The following is an 18,863-nucleotide window of genomic DNA, read 5'->3' on the forward strand; positions in this document are numbered from 1 at the left end:
TGTGTGACATTTGTCATTTCGCATTGTACGACCAATCAGCGTTGAGGAAATTTATTTATGCGGTGGTGGATTGGCTGTCGGCTGACCTGACTGTAACATTTCTACTTGCGTGGTAGAGAAGAATAGATTCAGCAAGTGTAGAGCTGTTATCATTTGCACTGTTGTTATTATCACAAACATTTGAGTCACTAGAAAGATCGGGCGCATCAACCCTTTGCTGTGCAGTGGCGACTACGAGCTAACTCTACAAAACAACAAACATTTCATAGTTCTTAACTCAATAAACAGGGTGAGTGACCTCCAAAAGAGGTTATTGACTTGCAAAATATTTATTACTTAGATATTTTATTCAATAAAAGTAAACTGGTGTAATTTACTGACATACCGAAAGGAAATAAATGCGGTAATAAATAAAATTATATTAAAAAAAAACTAATTAATTAAGAATACAACATGTTTTTAATGTTTTCTACTTTTTTTGAAGATCATAAATAGTTTAAATATTTTTGTTATTTATTTTATTCGACGCGCAAATATCTATTTTCTGGATTTGCACGAGTGAAAGTAGAGCTTGTAGTCCAAGGCAAAAAAACTTAACTTTTTGAGGAAAAGGAGGGATTTCCATATGTTTTTACCTCGACTTTGTTATTTTGCTTAGCTAATGTTCCGATATTTTAGTATCTTAAAGTGTTAAAGAGTTGGTACATTTAAGTAAATTAAAGTTTCTTGATAAATAATATGAAATAATTGGCTTAGAATAGATTTATTAAAAGGAATAACCATATCAAGTGGCGATCGACCTCATGTTATTGATACTTGATAGTATGTATTATAGTGTGTAGGGCAACGACTTGTTATCAAGAGCCTCGGCCCCGCGCCGCCTATCGCCGAGATGTAGAGGACCTCTTGAGTGCCTCAAAATGTCAACAATGAAATCACATGCGAATTCATAGATCTTTACATTAATGATGAAACATATACAAAAAATATTTTAACTGAAAATTAATTGTATGGTGAAAAAACGTTTCCACTGCAAGAGTCACATAGAGAGTGTAGAGACGGCAGGCACCGCGACAACCTTGTGCCCTTTCGTCCTGTCGTAACGCAGCGTTAGTCGTTGGAGGTCGTCGGTCTGTCGCTGATGTTGACGTCACAATTCACCGCAATGTTCTTCCATACACCGTCCACTAAGACGAGACCACGGTAAAGCGCGGTCATGCCTGAATTAATTCAATACAATCTGTACGATTACCATAATTAAGTTATATTTGTTAATAAATATGTAAAATATTAGTCGAATTATAAATTATTTGTATACACTTTTTATTTATGAGATTGAATCAAATTAATCTTACTAATATTATAAATGTGAATGTTTAAATTTAGATGGATGGATAGATGGATAGATGTTTGTTTGAAGGTATCTCTGGAACGGCTAAACGGATCTTGATAATACAGATATGGAACATAGTCTAGAAGACACATAGGCTACTTATTAATTTTTTTTAATTTCGCGCGGACAGAATCGCGGGCTAGTCAATTATAAAAGTAGACGTCGCAGGCATGATACAATACATGGTCCGTCATTCTTGTTTAAGATAACGGAATTCTACTTTTATTTCGAACGTATCTTTAAAATATGCAACGATATCGATCTGGATTGTAAAATGTAAAAGCAATTTATTTTTAGAGAAAATGTTACCCGTTTTTTATTGCTATCACAGAAACACCCCGTGATAATGAGACAGCTTCCACTACCAATTATGCAATTAATGATCACTTCTCTGCGTCTTATCTTAACTACTTAAATGACAATTTTTTAGCATGTTTGCAACAGTGCGCTACAAAGCGATGACTGCATTTTCCAATAGCTTACTCTTTTTCATCCATGTATGCTTTTTCGAAAGTAATGCAATGTAGTGGTGTTGCTCTTCTCAGGAGAGCGAGTGGTGGCACGATGAGGCTGATAATCCTGGAGGACGCCGATGTGGTGGCGGAGTGGGCGGCACGCTTCGTGGTGCAGCGCGTGACGCAGTTCAAGCCGGGGCCGGACAGACACTTCGTGCTGGGTCTACCCACGGGCGGTACGCCGCTCGGCATGTACCGCCGCCTCATCGACTTCCACAAGCAGGGCCTCATCTCCTTCAAATACGTGACCACCTTCAACATGGACGAGTATGTCGGTGAGACGCCGCCCGATTACTTGCATCTCTCTCATAAATAAGTAATCGCTCATACGTCAGAAAATGTCACTGACATTTGTGCAGGTCTTCCGCGTGACCACCCCGAGTCGTACCACTACTACATGTGGAACGAGTTCTTCCGGCACGTAGACATCCAGCCGGAGAACGCGCACGTGCTGGACGGGAACGCGCCCGACCTGCCCGCCGAGTGCCAGCGCTTCGAGGACCTCATCCGGGAGGCCGGCGGCGTGCATCTCTTCATCGGCGGTCTGTCTGCTTCTCTATCGCTACCACTACATCACCGATATATTGTGAACGTAATTTAAATCTTCAGGCAAAGCGATATATAAAATGGTAACATAATCGGCAGGCATCGGTCCGGACGGACACATCGCGTTCAACGAGCCGGGCTCCTCGCTGGTGTCGCGCACGCGCGTCAAGACGCTCGCCTACGACACGCTGGAGGCCAACAAGCGCTTCTTCGGCAACGACATCGACAAGGTGCCGCGTCAGGCGCTCACCGTCGGCGTCGGCACCGTGCTCGACGCCAAGGAGGTACGCACCGCCCATCGACCACCGCCCGCCTCTCGCCTACACAATTGTCTCTATATTTCATTGTCTTATCACGTTCGTTTTCAGGTGATGATCTTGATAACGGGCGGGCACAAGGCGCTGGCGCTGGCGAAGGCGGTGGAAGAGGGCGTGAACCACATGTGGACGGTGTCGGCATTCCAACAACACGCGCAGACGCTGTTCGTGTGCGACGAGGCCGCCACGCTCGAGCTGCGCGTCAAGACCGTCAAGTACTTCAAGGTGAGTGCCGGCTTGTACAGCAGCACGCTCAGAAGAAATGCAGAAATCACATTGGATTATAGTTCGAGGAGTGAAGAGCCATAACCTCACTGAGGATTGATATGTTGTAGAAAAATAGTGATAAAAAGGGAGATAAAAAATATCTGATACATAAAGTGCCTCGAATATTGAAGTCTCTTATTGTAAACGTGAGTTACAAAGAAATGACATTTCCTCTTACAGTCAGTGTCACAGTAATTGAGATGCATTGCATGTTTGTATACACGAGAGCAACACAAATGCATGTGCCATTGATATTGTTTCCTCACCTAACTGCTTCCTCAATGTATTGTAGTTGAGTGTTCAAGTGTGCATGTGTTGACAAATTAACAATGTAAATATAATAACTATGCAAAATTATATAATAACTAAAATACAACTCTTAATCCATTTACGGCTTCTATTTAACATACACGTATCATGACAAACATGATATTGACACACATTTCTTATAACAAAATGAACGATGACCGTGCCGGGCGGGGACTGGCGGCGGTAGTGCGGGGAGCGGGGCACGCTGGTGCGGCGCATGAGCTACACTCAAGCTTAGCTTTATTCAGTGAACTAGTTGTGGAGCTAGGTGTGGAATGAAGTATGGGGTGGAGGGATGTGAGTTGCGTGTGCTCGCGACGTGGTGTGACGTGTGCGGTGTGCGTGTGGCAGGCGCTGAGCGAGGAGCACCAGCGGATGATCGCGGACCTGCCCGTGCCTCAACAGGCGCTGCTACACTGATGCTCCGCCCCATGCCCCGCTAGCGCCCGCCCACCGGCGCACTCCCCGCACGGTATCATGACATTTCTTTACCTCTAGGTCACGTAAAAACATCTAAATACGCTCAACTGACTGCCAACAAAGTACCGGCAGGCCTTAAGGAAATGCCGCGCTGTATCTGCATCTAATTAATGCCAAGTAACAAAAACATTTCTAACATAATAGTGAGATAGTTCTATTCACTGTTACATCTTGTCCGAGTTAACGTACAGCGTACGTACGTACGCGCTTAATATAAAAAAATCCTATATCAAGAAATAAATGTGTATGAGCATGTATGTGTGTGTGTGTGTGATACTGCTGTGTATGAAACAATTTAAAAAGACAACTTGAAACAATAAAATTAGTGTCTTGTAGATAAACAATTTACAAGTTAATTTAATTTGCAAATTGACATCCTTGTGCTTAGATGTGAACTTTTGTTGCAGAGCCTCATGTCGGAGCACAACAAGCTGATTGGTCGGTGAGGCCGGTCTGTGATCACATTGACAACATGTTTCGCCACATCTACAGCATACAACTTGCTTTTCACAATATTATTTTTAAATATGTAATTTTTATCAATGTGTTAGATTTAAGCATAATTTTAATGGTCCAATTATTTTTATGTAATAAAAACAAATATCTAATATTTAAAATGTGGCATTTATTTGATAAAACACCTCACATACAGTCCAGCTGAGCAAGATACAGAACGGAGCGATCATCACATCACATTTTCACATTTACAAAGATTATAAAACACCTGAATGGTAGTTAATTTTAAAAACAATTTATATTTTCAAAATGATATGTGTATATAATGATATTTTTAATGAAATATATTTTTACAAGGTCTAATATGATTATTATATACAATGGCAACTGACTTTTTCATCTCTGTTCAACATTCAACAATCTTTTACATTTCATGTTATAAAATACCACCAACTATATCCTTAGCATAAATACCACCATAAGAAAAAAAAAAAAGTATTCTTTGTGCAACTCATTCAATTTTATCTTTAACTGCCTTAACCCACATCAAAGACTTGTCTGATTTCTATAACAACACTACTTCACTATTAGTATCATCATTGTTCCATTACTAGGAGACGGAGGTGGGGGCTGGTGGTGTGGCGGCGGAGACACGGCACATGCGCGCGAGTAGCGCGGCCAGCTGCAGCGACGAGCCGAGCCCGTCCGCGACGCGCATGTGCGTCAAGCCCACCTCGCGCACCAGCCCCAGCCGCAGCTCCTCCCCTACTGCCAGAGTCTTGCAAACGCGGAACATGTTACTCACTATGTCCTCCGCCGCATAACCCTGCTTAATGAGCTTTGCTATCACCTGCAATTAACAAAATATTGTTAGTTACAAGTAAAGGATGATGAACCTTTAGGAGTTTATGAACCATGGCTATTAAGATAATAGTGCAGATATAGTACCTTGTAAGCTTGGTGTATGTCCTGGCGTGTGCAGGCCTCCAGCATGGTGCGCACGAGCATGGGGTGTGGCTCATCGCACACACGGTACACGTTGTCGGGGCTGATATGGCGGCCAGACTGAGCCGTCGCCTGCAGGTTGTTGAGTGCCGCACGCAGGTCACCTTGTGCTGTGAATACCACAGCATTCACACCCTCCTCCGTGTATGACAAATCTTCCTTCCTGCACACTTCTATTACCTGCAATTAAAAATGTAACTTTTTACGTTTCACAGTTCCCAGTAATTCTATCTGCAGTGTAGATTTAGGGGTGTCAAACAGTCTGTATTTAAATACTATATCATCAAATACACAAAGAAATCATGTTACGGTTGTTGCATCTGTAACACGCTACCTTGGCGAGTATCTGGGCGTCAGTGAGTCGCGAGTAGCGCAGCACAGCGCAACGCGACTGTATGGGTTCTATGATGCGCTCGCTGTTGTTGGCGGCGAGCGCGAACCGGGTGGTATTGGCGTACAGCTCCATGGTGCGCCGCAGCGCCTGCTGCGCCCCCTCGGTCATGCTGTCTGCCTCGTCCAGTATGACTATCTTATGCCGACCCGGCGGCAGCGTCACCTGTTCCAACCAAACCTTGTAACAAGAATAGTCTACGACAAATTATACTTCAATTTAAAACTGGCATGTACCTTTTGTTGGGCGAACATTTTGATTTTATTGCGCACGACGTCTATACCGCGGTCATTAGACGCATTCAGTTCTAGCACGGCATCGCGGAAAGCTGCACCGAGCAGAGCGCGAGCCAGGCACAAGATTGTTGTAGTCTTGCCGACGCCCGGGGGACCCGCGATGATGATGTTGGGGGCATTGCCTGTGCGCGCAAACACCGCCAGTCGCGATACTGTGTCCTCGTTGCCCACGATGTCTTCAAAAGTTTGCGGCCTATACTTTTCTATCCATGGTAGCAATCCAAGTGGTTTACTCGGCCCCGCTATCGGTTTTTCGACTTTAGGTTCTGCTTCGTCTACCTCCATAACAATCACATCGTCGTCACTCATTTCAAATTAAGGTAATTCAAGATTTCAAGGATTTTATAACTGTAAAATTCGCGCGCAAACAAATTAAATGTTTGGATTTCAATTGAAGTTTGGAAATTGAGGATTGATGACAGCTAATTTGACGTTGGATTCGACAGCCGACAGCTGGTTACAAATTACAAAGAGTACGCGAGTACTGTGTATCTATGTGTTTTGAAAACCTCTTTAAAAATGTTGTTGTGGTGGCAAGTTTAATGTAAACCATGCGATAGTAATAAAATTATATAATTTTTGGGCTCCAACTATTCTAAACTATAGATTTAACAATTTTTTAAATTACAATGTCACTGTCAACAAATTATCAATGTCACAAATGAAGTTTCTTATGTCATATGTCAGTTGCCTAATTTTGTTAATGGTGACGACATTATTTTGTATAAGTTGTTAAACAATTTGATAAAACTTAAATAGTGATGTGGTTAATAACTTTATTACAGTACTTTATTTAGTGTACAATTCTTAACAAAAGATTAGTCAACTGTAGTGTTGTAAAATAAGTCAGAAGTAGAATTAGACATTGAACTAAATTATTGTAGGAATTGGTGAATCATCATTTACAAATATTCTTAACATCAAGCTTTAATACAGTTTACGTAAAGGTGAATTATCAAAACAAAATATAATTTAGTGCTTTAGCTTTTTTATTTGCGTGCCACAAAATTTGGTATATTGTTAGTACACTATTAAAAAAAAGGTATTGTTTACATGTTTGCAATTGTGTATTGTATTGTATGTTTGTATATGTACTGTAAAAGTTTTATACATTAGGTTGCCTTCACATTGACAATGAAATAGTCTCATAGACGTTATATTATATTGACAATATAGTTCTCATCTGGTTGGTTTCACTTTATAAGTACATGATTTCAAACAAACTCAGATGGGAAGGCAGCCTTATATTTGTGGTTTGTTTCTAAAAAGGGTGATTAATATTTGTATGTCATTAATAGATTAGCATTAATCTAAAAACCTGAAGTGGCATATTTGAAGGAAGGATCAATAAAATGTTGCAGGTGTGTTGAGTTTTTGTCAAAATGGAGTGGTTATTTGGTCACCGCCTGACTCCTGAGGAGATGCTTCGTAAGAACCAGCGTGCACTCAACAAGGCCATGCGTGACCTTGACCGGGAGCGCCTTAAGATGGAGCAGCAGGAGAAGAAAGTCATCGCTGATATCAAGAAGTTGGCCAAAGATGGACAAATGGTAACTCTTCAAGAATTATTAAATATTTTTTTAGAAAGATTGTTTAATTCTGATTTTAATTTTAAGTTTGTAGGATGTCATTCAAATTTTAGATTTACTAATATATTTTTTTTTGTCCAACTAAGCTCCATGCTTATGCTAGGATATGGTCCATAAATAGTCAATTTAAAAGATTCAAACTTCGCAAGACTATAGGCACTTAGCACAAATAGTCATTGGTTTTTATATTAAAACGAAAAATTAATTATATATATACTGTTGTAGGATGCAGTGAAAATAATGGCGAAAGACCTGGTGCGTACGCGGCGTTACGTGCGCAAATTCATGCTGATGAAGGCAAACATCCAGGCGGTGGCTCTTAAGATCCAGACCCTCAAGTCGCAGAGCACGATGGCGCAGGCCATGCGCGGCGTGACTCGCGCCATGGCCACCATGAACCGCCAGCTCAACATGCCACAGATACAGAGGATATTGCAGGTCAATACTACGCCTTTCAGAACTCTATTATGTAATCTGATTAATGAAAAAAATAGTGGTGGCATTTTGTTCATGTCGAGATTTGTACTTCACATGTCAAAATGTTAACAAGATATGTATTTGTGTGTATTGCAGGAGTTTGAGAAGCAGTCGGAAATCATGGACATGAAAGAGGAGATGATGAACGACTCCATCGACGACGCCATGGAGGCCGACGACGACGAGGACGAGAGGTGAGCGCCCGGTATACTCTGTTGATGAATATCTGTACCGGTGATTACATATGATAACTGAATGCGATGTTGTGTTGTGTTGCAGCGACGCGGTGGTGGCGCAGATCATGGACGAGCTGGGGCTGCAGGTCAACGACCAGCTCTCCGGCTTGCCGCAGGCCACAGGCTCGCTCTCCGTCGCCAGTGAGTCGCGCACGCTCCACACACTATCTGTATACGAACATTGAGGTTGTATTGTTTGAGAAGATTACAGCATGTGGTTTGTGTGTTGCAGGCAAGCAGCCGTCGGCGGTGGCGGCGGGCGCGGGGGGTGCTGGGGGCGCGGGGGGTGCGCCAATGTCGGACGCGGACGCGGAGCTGCAGGCGCGCCTCGACAACCTGCGCCGAGAGTAACCCTGTGTCTGTAACTATAGCAATATGTACGAGTTAATACTATTCTAGTAATATATATCATTTAAACAGAAACTTTCTAATACTGAAAATTATAATAAATGAAGAGATTTCAGTGTACGAAGATTCTTTCTTCTATTGTGTAAAAAAATAATGTTGGTCCTTCGAGTCTGATTCCACTCGAAAGAATTAACGCGAATCTGATAAATTTTAATATTTTAATTTCAAGAGTTTAATTTATATATTTTAAGATAACAATAATTTTGTCTTTTATTTAAAAAATATATAACATTTAATATGCTTCAAATGTCACGATGCAGTAAAACAATATTTTGTGTAAATCAAATAAGGTAATTGTGAAATGTTTCAAAATTAAGGTATTTCAATATAAATAAGAATGTTAGTTCCACAACAAAGTACAACTGCGGACAGTTGTGTCGTGTCGTATCGCGTCTTGTGTCGTGTCGTGTCGTGTCGTGTCGTGTCGTGTACACATTGTTGTAACGTGGCTGTATTGTCTGCGATATGTTTGTAAATAATAAAATTATATTTATATGAAAATTTACTTATTGTGTTTTATTTACTTTAAAAACTACCCAATAATAATAAATATATGAAATGAAACAAATATCAAGTGTACACATATTTATTAGGAAAAATATTCGGGCCATTTACTGAGGCATATACAAAAGTTATATAAAATAACATGTACGTACATTTAATACACGATCTAAAGACAGTTATCGTGGATTTCTGAAACATAAATCCCAGTTTACAAACATATGGTTATCTCTGTTTTGTCAATGATAATGACAAGGAAGACGATATGTTTCATACATAGATTTTAGTCTCAGAAAGCAACGGTTAGTGACACAGACAGCAACTACTCGCCTGATAAACAACACCAACTATAATGATTACTCAAAAAACATTTTAATATTATGTAACTGAGAATTACAAAGTATATAAACATATAAATGTACTAGGAGTATGTAAAATATTTATAAATATTTAAACTTTATAGAAATTTGTGATGTCTATGTCACAAATAATACCTATTCACAAAGAAGACAGGCGTGTTAATGGAAGCAATTCAATGTTTCGTCTGATGAATGTGGTACTGGAGCATAATTTTAAGTCCACGTTCCCTTCCCATCCTTTTCTTATAAAAAAATGATGGGAAGAGGAAGTGGATTTAGAGGAGGAAGCGGAAACATCCTCTTTCAGTGGGTCCCCTCCTCCGTTTATTAAATGCAGGCAATGTATCTACAATTGCCAATATCTTTGTGCATGTCTACACTATTTCTGCGACTTCAGATGGCCACTTGCTGGTTTGCTATCTTATGATAAAAAATATATATTGGAAGATATTTATGTAGTGCAATACTAAAGTTGTTTGACTACATAATTGTCGCGATATGTCTGTCTGTCTGTTTGCAGTGAGCGCGCAGACAACTTTCTACTCAACTAATTCTATACTTATGTAATTAACTCTATTATATAAAGAAATATACACTAACATTGAGATATTTCAGATCACTGATAAAAATACAATTTTAGTATTATAATAAAATGTAAACATTTGAAATGTAAATAAATAGATGTTTTTTTTTAATTTTGTGGCAAAAATTATGTAAAATTAGGTAAATCTTAATGTAACAAAACAATAATATACAACATTAGTGCCCGCACTATTACTTGTTTACTTTATATAACATATCTACAAAAACCACGATATCGTTCATCAATAACTATCGCATCGCTAAATACTTCAATATTAATAATTATGTTGTCGTTTTGGACTTTGTATCATTTGCGTCCATTTTTATTTATATTTTCACGTTTCTTGTGGACAATACTTTTGTGTCAATTTTAACTAATTCAATTGATTTCTAAAGGCAAATTATTGTTGAATTTCTCTAGATTGTTTTTTTTGTTTAATCAATAAATTCACATAACTAAGTTTAAGTCTAAACAAGGTTAACTCAATGTGTTTGTGTTGTCAATACTGTTTACATAAGACGCTCGTATCTCATATGGAAGCCGTTGCGTGTCTTCTACATAATGCTCTCGACTTTACCAATTTAATAATCGTATAAAAATGCATTTCCAAAGATATTTGTATTACTGTGTAGATAATCCTAACAATTGCACAAAGTTTTATTAAACTTTTTTTTTTAATTTCTATTAAATTTATATACCAAGTTAAAAATCGAAAATTATATTTTTAAATGTCTAATTTGCAGCTCTAGCTGAGTTGATTGTAAAAAGGATTCTAAAATTTTGGTACTTTTTAATCGTCACTTACAGCCCTACTTTGTTGAGTAGTCTTTGATGATTACTTAAACACTCGATTAATGTAGAATTCACACAGTAAATCTACTCCGTTTAACTTCGACTGCGGAGTTAATCTCAATATTAAACTGTTACTTTATGAGAGATTAATATTTTCTATCAAGTAAACTACTCATTTGACAATTTCTAAACGCAGTAAGAACGCACTCGCCTTGTCCGAGCTGTAGAGCGCGGACACGGTTTCAGCCATTTTGGCACATTGTTCTAAAAGCTTTGCCTAGACTATACAAAAGAAATGAGACGGTCTGAACGCACTAGTAACATTAAGAATAGCATTTTGTTTTACACTGCTATTCCGATTCACAGTATCACCAAACTAAGTTACATATTAATTAATATTTTCTCCCGTAAAGTATTCGCGGCGAGAAAATACAATATGAAATTTAAACAATTTCCCGCCACCACCATTGTCGCCGCGCTTCATGTTCCCGCGCGGATCACATGCGAGGAGTGGATTCAGTGCTCGTGCCGCTGCGCCTCCGTCGGCTTCAGCGCGCTGAGGGCGATCAGCAGCTGCCCCAGGTAGTAGGTGGACATCACCAGCACCTGCCGACCACCATCATGTTACTCAAATACTACGGGACTGTGAGTGTAATAAAAATGTCAATCGTCGCTCACATTCTTGTAGGGCAGGGATCCACCGAAGAGACTGTAGCCGAGCAGGGCGTCGGAGATGGCGAAGAGCAGGGCGCCGGCTCGCTGCGGGCCGGGCCGCGCGGCGCCGCGCCACGCCATCGCCGCCAGCAGAGCCGCATACACGTGCACGAGCATGGCGAAGGGCGCCAGCGCGGCGGGACGCAGCGTGCGCACGTACAGCGCGGCGGCCAACGCGGCTAGCGCGCCCAGTCCGGCGCGCCGAGGTCGCAATCCGAACGCCGCGATGTAGGCGACGTGGGCCGCGCCGAACATGACGATGCCGGCCGCCAGCAGGCGCGGCCACACCAGCGCCGCGTCCCCCAGCGCCGACAGTGCCAGTCCCAGACACACGAAGCGCGCGTACCGACCCCTATCGCAACACCATATAGCCGACGACACATTACAATATACAGCGAAGTTACTAACGCTGTACTCGCTTGCAGCAATACGGAATATGAAAATGAATTATTCCACTTATCTATCGATTAGTGTGTTGTCTACCGGTGTCCCTGTATGAAGGTTCAATGAACATAGCACATATATCGGCATACTAGGTTTCCGGTACTTAAAGGACAGCATGAACAGACGATGCTAACTGATAATACAGTCGCCGAGCGGTGCACTGCATTCTTAGATAACAATCGCAAGAACTATTTATTAATGCTTTGTGTCTTTGTAATATTAAATATTCGTCTCGAAACCCTTGGCAATAAAAATGTTAAATGTCGGAAATGTGATGAAACAGATCACATAAATGTTAACAGTGAATCTGTTATTTTTTATGTTTACGTATCGCGAGCGAGCGAGATGCTGAGGACTCACCGTTCCCCCGCAGAGTAGGCGGCCTTGTAGAGCACGCAGCCGAAGAGGCAGATGATGGGCGCGCACTTAAGCGCGGCGGTGGCAGCTGAAGGCGCGCCGGCACCCAGCACGAAGTACACGCACACCGCCTTGAAGAACGGCACCAGCTGCCCGCTCACGCCAGCGCGCTTCATCTGCGCACCGCCACCATCAGATGTTACATTCTTTGTCATCATCATGCCGCCGAACATCTCCCGGTTGGAGCTATCGACGGCCTCGGAACCCTACTGAGCCGAGAACCGGCCTCTCTTTAATACCAGGTCGATCAAAACCGACCTACGAGAACAAAAATTCTGAGTCGTAAATTTTATTTAAGCGATACTTCCTTCAAATTCAACACTATACTACTACTAGACGATTCAATAATTCAATAACGATACATAGTTTACATGGGACGTGCACATGATTTAAGGCTGAAGACATGGTGGCAACGAGGGGGTAGCGAGCGGTGGCGGGAGCAGGTGACGGGCGTGCGCACTGCGGGACGCCGGGTCTCTCCGGCTTGCAGTGCAGCCATACACAACTATTGCATTACGAGTAGGTACATCGAACCGGGCAGCTAAAATGTTTACACTTTATTTTCACAGTCGGAATTAAAACGCTGCTGGTTATTCGAGGCTAGTCAAAGCTAGTGGTTAATATTCTTAAGAGGGGCAACAGAAAAGTTGCGAAAACTGAAAATTTTACTTATATATACCTACAGGTTTGTACGGAACACTAGATGCACGAATCCGACTTGCACTTGGCCGGTTTTTTTTTAACTATGCCTTTGGGGGAGGGGGTTAACAGGCTTGGGTGAAACTGTGTCGTTCACCGACCTGTGGCGCCCCTAGCTGTGCAGCGCCCTGGGCGATCGCCATGCATGGTGCATTTGATTAGAGCACAGACGGGCCGGGCCGCCGGGGCTCCGCTGTGGACGGGCGCGCTATAAATACCAAGCCCCCGCCCCACCGCCGCCGCCGCCGCCCATGCTGCTCCCCAATCAATGCGATCAATGCAATTACTGCTCCGCGGGGGACGTACTCATACATACACAATCTACTCTTTGTACCTCTCTACTAACAACCTATATAAACAGACTATCTACAGTCTTGTTCAGGTACATAGATATTTAAAAAAAGTTGCGACATATGGAATTTCTTAATATGTTTTAACAAGTTTATAACGACCTTTGTGTAGTAACATTCATATTTTGGTATAAAATGCAAATGAACTTGCGATAAAACGTTAAACCGTTTCTTTGTTTACACTTCCGTAAAATGAAAATGCAATAAAGTGGTGTTATCTATGCAAACTATCTCGCAGACATTAGAGTCGCCACCAAAAGGCACCTTCCGATGACCTTAACTAAATGGTGCTGATAAAGAATTCACATTTCCCTTGTACATAAATATCTATTGTTATTCATAAATATAACGTAGACACGTTGAAATAAGGCAATAATTGAGGTCATTGTTCACAGAACTCCAACAAGAATAAGTATTTTCCTTATATGCGATAATATGTAAATTCATTGCGTTGAATAAAAATTAAATCTATTGAATATTGAAATTAACTCTTCTTAAATATAAAAATAACCGGATTTTTTTATTAACCATATTGTTAGAATTTTATATGCGTATCAATTGTTTATATTGTCGTCGATCGGTCGTTCCATTTTTTTTTCCTCGATCGCCTATCGAAATAATCGTATCTATAAAGTACATGTGTAAAGTACTCGTATAGTTAATGTTAGGGCGCAGTTTCATTAGTCGATATCTCAGTCGTTATACAGAATGCGGAGAGACCCGTCTACGGTCTATCTACTTATTTAAATTATCAGTCGATGTAAAAAATGTATCGTACGGGGACTCAGTTGACAAGTATAGATCGTGGTAAGGAAAAGTAAGGACTATCACAGACGCATGGGGGCCCTAAAGAATAATTATACTACGCCCTTAAGACTTAGATAAATAATAATAATGATATGTAAAAAAGACCTATTTAATTATAATCAGCTAATAATGAAAAATAATCACACGTAGCACTAATTTTAAACGGACAGGAGGTTACCAATACCATTGATAACAAAAGAAGATAGTCTACACTACATGAAACCTAAACTTGTGCCGTGCCTAAACTTGGATGGTTAATGTTTTATATATCTGTGGCTGTCGAGTCCACACTCGAAATACGAAAAAACAAAGACAAAAATATGTTTTAATTGAAATGCTTCGACAGTGGGATTTCACGGTATGTCGTCGATCTTATTGCTTCTACCATGACAATGAAAGTCATTTTTTATGTAGCACTAAATATAGGTAGATGTACGAGTATGTAGCACCACACTAAATCGATACTCAGATCACCGACGAACATATTTGGTCATGTAAACCGTCCAGTTATCATACTTTAATTATCTGCATTGCTATTCCACATTCAACAAGGTCCGACAAAACAAAATTATAGACGCTTAGCATACTAACAGGAGGGCACAACTCCAATCCCGTAGTGAGCGACAGGATCAGGGATGTGGTGTCGTAAATTGAGCACCCCATCCTCCTCTACATCCCCAGTATCTTTTATAAGCAGCATATTGATAGGCAATAAAAAATACGTAGTCGCTTTGATCCAAATGAAACGAGATCGTTAAATATTTAGAGAATTAGGTTGCGTATTAAAATGCCATTTATTAGGTAGATAGAAACGAACACAGATGGCAGGAATTTTCCATCGAAAGAATAAATATTTTACGATCGAAGTTCCCCCAGCGGACGTAGTATGACCATTTTTAATGTATATTGTTTATTTTGTAGTCCTTTTTTTGTATAGACGTCACTCGTACAAATAACGTAAAATTTCTTTAAGGGAGATCCTTTCAACTCGATGTTGTAAAGTTAAAAAAAGATATTTTAGTTTTACATTGATGCTTGGCACACGATTACGTCGTGTCACCTTTCAATGAATATTCCTCTGTTGTTTTCAAAAACAATGCAATGTGATATTCAGACCAAAGTTGTAAAAATAAAAATATCCGAACAGTTAAACGTTACGGAACAATGGAACCTTATATCTACAGATGAGGATGCCTTTGAATTTTGCGAAGTTCTGGTAGTACTTACCATTAGTGACAGTAAATAGAAATACAATAGGTGAAATTGTGTAAAATTGCAAAATATTCTACTTGTTTTATATTTTATATAAAATTGTAATTGCATAGTGTAAATAATAAACTGAAACACATATTTTTTATGATTTTCATACCTTCATTTAAATCCTATTAGAAATGTTTGCGACACTGGCCACCATTGCAAATCATATTTCGTATTCGTGGCGATTTCAATATTATTATTGCAAATCGAATATAAAATCTGATCTCTTTACAAGACAGTAAGTAGCGATTTAATGCATCTAAAATGTTATAATCACTAGTAATATTGTTAAAAAAAAACATAATTTTAATAAATTAGATTACAAACTCACCAGATCTCTAATTACCAACATGATTCAGGTATAAGAACTTATTTTCTTGTAATATTCACGTTCGCACCAATATTAAGATAACACGCAAATGTTAAATAAATTGTAAATAGTTACAGCGATCGGCAACGACAATAGCACAGTACTTTCGAAAGGAATATGCAAAGCAAACAAATATTTATTTTGATGCGAAAGTCCAATGACAACAAGGCAACGTGCTGCCAGTGAAATAATACAGTTTTTGCCCACTTTTATTTTTTAAGATTAATCATGATTTTTTGTTGCACATAAAATGTATGAATTAATTGTAAACCATCAATCGCTCTTAAAAGAGTGCTTAACTCTTCACACAAACGGATTAATTTGTTGAACTACTTTAAATGCTGACATATGTGGTCTGCAACTGGCAATACTCTAATATCGAAAGTCACTTTGTTGTGGGCGTCATTTTGACAATCGACATGACATTTGACATACGGCTTTTGAAACGTTAGCTGAAAAAGCAAAAAGTGTCAAATTATAGGAAATCCAAAAGCATTGTGATTTGTAACTTTGTTTTATAAGTTGTTTACATTTTACAAGCTATAATGCCTAAGAAAAAGACTGGTCAAAGAAAAAAAGCTGAAAAGCAGAAGCAGAGACAAAAAGAAATTAGGAATGCCAGGGAACACGTAGACATAGCCCAGCACCCTTGTAATATGCCTATGGAATGTGATAAATGCCAGAAGTAATTTCATAGTAACATGTTTTTGTTCTTTGTATAAGTTTAGTACTAGTTAGTTATAAAACTGAGGAAATCCATCGAATCACAAGTCAGTGTCGTAAGTTTGAGCAGACTAGGTTAGAAAATGTCGGTTCTTTAAAAAAATGATATAATAAAACAAGAAAAAATTTAATATGATCTAAAGTGATGTATATCTAATATATAAAATTTCCATGTCACAATATTAGTTACCGTATTCCTCCGAAACGGCTTGACCGATTGTTATGAAATTTTATATTCATATTCAGTAGATCTGAGAATCAGCTTAATATCTATTTTTCATATCCTTATTAAGTTTTTTTAACTGCGCGCGGACGGAGTCGTGGGCGACAGCTAGTATTAATATAAAATTGCAGGAAGCAAAAGAGCCGCGCCTTCTGTTACTTCTGCCAGGCGCTGCAGCGCCTGCCGGCGTGCGCGCACTGTGGCAAGGTGAAGTGCATGCTCAAGTCCGGGGACTGCGTGGTGCGACATCCTGGGGTGTTCACCACTGGAATGGGTATGGTGGTATGTATCAACTTTTACTTTACCTCTGCTCTTGAGACCATACAAGTTTTACGAAGTATTAAATTATCTTTTTATTGTAGAAGTCAACTTTTGTTTATCATTTTGTATGGAACACTTCTAAGATTGCCCTAATTAGTTTCATCACCAAAACTTTACCTAAACAAATACACATTATTTTTACAGGGTGCAATCTGTGACTTCTGTGAGGCATGGGTGTGCCATGGGAGAAAGTGTCTACAGGCACATGCCTGCACCTGCCCACTTACTGATGCTGTGTGTCTTGAATGTGAAAGAGGTAAGAGGCCTTTTCTGCTTGTACAATTTAATAAACACCTTTTCAATATAAGTAATTTGTGAAAGCATAACTATGTATTTTGAATCCATTACCCATAGGTGTGTGGGAGCATGGTGGGCGCGTGTTCCGTTGCTGCTTCTGCCAGGGATTCCTCTGCGAGGATGATCAGTTTGAGCACCAAGCCTCCTGTCAAGTGCTGGAGTCGGAGACATATAAGTGTAAGTTGCATGTAATAAGAAGGAAGAATTTTATTTCTTGATTGATCCTTCAAATTTTTTCGAAATAAGACAATATAATTATAGGTATTTGATTAATGAGTGATGTATGTTGTGACAGGTCAATCGTGCAATCGCTTGGGTCAGTACTCGTGCCTGCGCTGTAAAACGTGCTTCTGCGACGAGCACGTGCGCCGGCGCGGCACCCGGCCCGACCGCCGCGCAGCACCGCCCTGCCCAAAGTGTGGCTTTGCGCTGCTGGTCACTGGCGAACTCAGCATGTCCAGTCAGTATTCACATCAAATCCATTCCTTTTGGATAAGAAATTTTTATTTTTCCATACCCCTGACAATATAATGACATTGTTAATTTTTTCAGCACGCTCGCACCGTTACGGACGACAAGGTGCTCAGCCGGCGGATGATGACGACTATGGAGCTGGTGGATATACTGGTGAGTCACAATATTTTAAAAGGTCAAATACATCTTTATTGTGTACCTCCGTGAGATGTAGTGTAGACTGTTACTGATTGTCACTACTTTGTCAATTCTACAAAAAAAACTATGTTTTGCAGGTTATGAGGCAACCGCTGAGGGAGGTGACTACTCTTACTCCTGCTCCGAGTCGGATGACGACGATGACGATGAGGAGGACGACTCAGAGGAGCAGGAGTCCGACGACAGCGAGCAGACCGACACTGCTGCCACTGCGTCTGGCAACAATGCACAATAGCCTCAATATACCTTCCATAGCATTGTATTCAAAATTATTTAACATATAGTAAAACATTATACTTACTGTATTCTTGGTGTTTTCTCATTTTAGTTTATAAACAGGTTGTTTGGAAAAAAACGACGACATTCATATTTTTAATTTACTTTTAACTAAGTAATTATAGTCATATTGTACATGAGTTCATTATAATGAATTTGTTTTTTAAAATTACTATTTACAAATAGTAATTTAAAATAAGTAGAAGTATGATTTAAAATTAATAAATAAAGTACTAAAAGTATATATTAGGAAGTACCTTTGAGTACATTCCAAAGAGAGTACAGAGAGTACAGAAAATACTTTTCAAAAAGTACTTTTCCCGCTTCGACGTTAAAGTGTTGTCAGTAACAATTAAATATTTCTTAATTTTTC

General features: G+C 39.9%; 5 protein-coding genes across 8 annotated transcripts; 3 read left to right on the forward strand and 2 right to left on the reverse strand.

Moving 5' to 3' along the window:
- Positions 1–89: 89 nt before the first annotated feature.
- On the forward strand, positions 90–4,418 carry LOC106715134 (glucosamine-6-phosphate isomerase). Of its 2 annotated transcripts, XM_014508360.2 has the most exons (7): positions 90–289; positions 1,939–2,183; positions 2,268–2,450; positions 2,554–2,738; positions 2,823–2,996; positions 3,699–3,819; positions 4,235–4,418. In XM_014508360.2, exons 2-6 carry the CDS (start codon positions 1,958–1,960, stop codon positions 3,765–3,767), a joined length of 837 nt encoding a protein of 278 aa, XP_014363846.1. In that variant the 5' UTR covers positions 90–289; positions 1,939–1,957; the 3' UTR covers positions 3,768–3,819; positions 4,235–4,418. The 2 variants fall into 2 exon arrangements, with proteins under 2 accessions (XP_014363846.1, XP_014363847.1); XM_014508361.2 differs by lacking the exon at positions 3,699–3,819.
- A 229-nt stretch (positions 4,419–4,647) lies between these two features.
- On the reverse strand, positions 4,648–6,443 carry LOC106715119 (replication factor C subunit 2). The gene is made up of 4 exons (XM_014508342.2): positions 5,916–6,443; positions 5,623–5,844; positions 5,232–5,468; positions 4,648–5,133 (listed from the first exon to the last, which is right to left on the reverse strand). The coding sequence occupies exons 1-4, from the start codon at positions 6,282–6,284 to the stop codon at positions 4,894–4,896; spliced, it is 1,068 nt and encodes a 355-aa protein (XP_014363828.2). The 5' UTR covers positions 6,285–6,443; the 3' UTR covers positions 4,648–4,893.
- A 294-nt stretch (positions 6,444–6,737) lies between these two features.
- Positions 6,738–8,728, forward strand: LOC106715132 (charged multivesicular body protein 2a). Of its 2 annotated transcripts, none has more exons than XM_014508355.2 (6): positions 6,738–6,922; positions 7,337–7,525; positions 7,790–8,002; positions 8,138–8,235; positions 8,321–8,418; positions 8,510–8,728. In XM_014508355.2, exons 2-6 carry the CDS (start codon positions 7,358–7,360, stop codon positions 8,626–8,628), a joined length of 696 nt encoding a protein of 231 aa, XP_014363841.2. In that variant the 5' UTR covers positions 6,738–6,922; positions 7,337–7,357; the 3' UTR covers positions 8,629–8,728. The 2 variants fall into 2 exon arrangements, with proteins under 2 accessions (XP_014363841.2, XP_014363843.2); XM_014508357.2 differs by lacking the exon at positions 6,738–6,922 and adding an exon at positions 6,935–7,014 and having other exon boundaries at positions 7,335–7,525.
- Positions 8,729–11,009: 2,281 nt separating this feature from the next.
- LOC106715107 (lysoplasmalogenase) lies at positions 11,010–16,124 on the reverse strand. Of its 2 annotated transcripts, none has more exons than XM_014508326.2 (4): positions 15,940–16,124; positions 12,439–12,611; positions 11,599–11,986; positions 11,010–11,526 (listed from the first exon to the last, which is right to left on the reverse strand). In XM_014508326.2, exons 1-4 carry the CDS (start codon positions 15,958–15,960, stop codon positions 11,437–11,439), a joined length of 672 nt encoding a protein of 223 aa, XP_014363812.2. In that variant the 5' UTR covers positions 15,961–16,124; the 3' UTR covers positions 11,010–11,436. The 2 variants fall into 2 exon arrangements, with proteins under 2 accessions (XP_014363812.2, XP_045539506.1); XM_045683550.1 differs by lacking the exon at positions 15,940–16,124 and adding an exon at positions 15,721–15,760.
- A 265-nt stretch (positions 16,125–16,389) lies between these two features.
- Positions 16,390–18,485, forward strand: LOC106715125 (zinc finger protein 330 homolog). The gene is made up of 7 exons (XM_014508349.2): positions 16,390–16,663; positions 17,056–17,206; positions 17,390–17,501; positions 17,600–17,719; positions 17,838–18,002; positions 18,095–18,169; positions 18,292–18,485. Exons 1-7 carry the CDS (start codon positions 16,524–16,526, stop codon positions 18,447–18,449), a joined length of 921 nt encoding a protein of 306 aa, XP_014363835.1. The 5' UTR covers positions 16,390–16,523; the 3' UTR covers positions 18,450–18,485.
- Positions 18,486–18,863: the final 378 nt, after the last annotated feature.

The sequence above is a fragment of the Papilio machaon genome, chromosome 22, assembly GCF_912999745.1.
Source record: "Papilio machaon chromosome 22, ilPapMach1.1, whole genome shotgun sequence".
Lineage (NCBI taxonomy): Eukaryota > Metazoa > Arthropoda > Insecta > Lepidoptera > Papilionidae > Papilio > Papilio machaon.

Excerpts from the sequence above, each read along its gene's own strand:
- LOC106715132 (XM_014508355.2), top strand. The coding sequence starts at position 7,358 with ATGGAGTGGTTATTTGGTCACCGCCTGACTCCTGAGGAGATGCTTCGT. Across the intron at positions 8,003-8,137 it reads AGATACAGAGGATATTGCAG|GAGTTTGAGAAGCAGTCGGA; the intron begins GTCAATACTACG and ends TGTGTATTGCAG. Across the intron at positions 8,236-8,320 it reads GACGACGACGAGGACGAGAG|CGACGCGGTGGTGGCGCAGA; the intron begins GTGAGCGCCCGG and ends GTTGTGTTGCAG.
- LOC106715107 (XM_014508326.2), bottom strand. The coding sequence starts at position 15,960 with ATGTTGGTAATTAGAGATCTG. Across the intron at positions 12,612-15,939 it reads TGTTGGTAATTAGAGATCTG|ATGAAGCGCGCTGGCGTGAG; the intron begins GTGAGTTTGTAA and ends GGCGGTGCGCAG. Across the intron at positions 11,527-11,598 it reads GATCCCTGCCCTACAAGAAT|GTGCTGGTGATGTCCACCTA; the intron begins GTGAGCGACGAT and ends GGTGGTCGGCAG.
- LOC106715125 (XM_014508349.2), top strand. The coding sequence starts at position 16,524 with ATGCCTAAGAAAAAGACTGGTCAAAGAAAAAAAGCTGAAAAGCAGAAG. Across the intron at positions 17,502-17,599 it reads GTGTCTTGAATGTGAAAGAG|GTGTGTGGGAGCATGGTGGG; the intron begins GTAAGAGGCCTT and ends CATTACCCATAG. Across the intron at positions 18,003-18,094 it reads TGGCGAACTCAGCATGTCCA|CACGCTCGCACCGTTACGGA; the intron begins GTCAGTATTCAC and ends TAATTTTTTCAG.
- LOC106715119 (XM_014508342.2), bottom strand. The coding sequence starts at position 6,284 with ATGAGTGACGACGATGTGATTGTTATGGAGGTAGACGAAGCAGAACCT. Across the intron at positions 5,845-5,915 it reads AAATGTTCGCCCAACAAAAG|GTGACGCTGCCGCCGGGTCG; the intron begins GTACATGCCAGT and ends TGGTTGGAACAG. Across the intron at positions 5,134-5,231 it reads ACATACACCAAGCTTACAAG|GTGATAGCAAAGCTCATTAA; the intron begins GTACTATATCTG and ends TGTTAATTGCAG.
- LOC106715134 (XM_014508360.2), top strand. The coding sequence starts at position 1,958 with ATGAGGCTGATAATCCTGGAGGACGCCGATGTGGTGGCGGAGTGGGCG. Across the intron at positions 2,451-2,553 it reads CGTGCATCTCTTCATCGGCG|GCATCGGTCCGGACGGACAC; the intron begins GTCTGTCTGCTT and ends CATAATCGGCAG. Across the intron at positions 2,739-2,822 it reads CCGTGCTCGACGCCAAGGAG|GTGATGATCTTGATAACGGG; the intron begins GTACGCACCGCC and ends GTTCGTTTTCAG.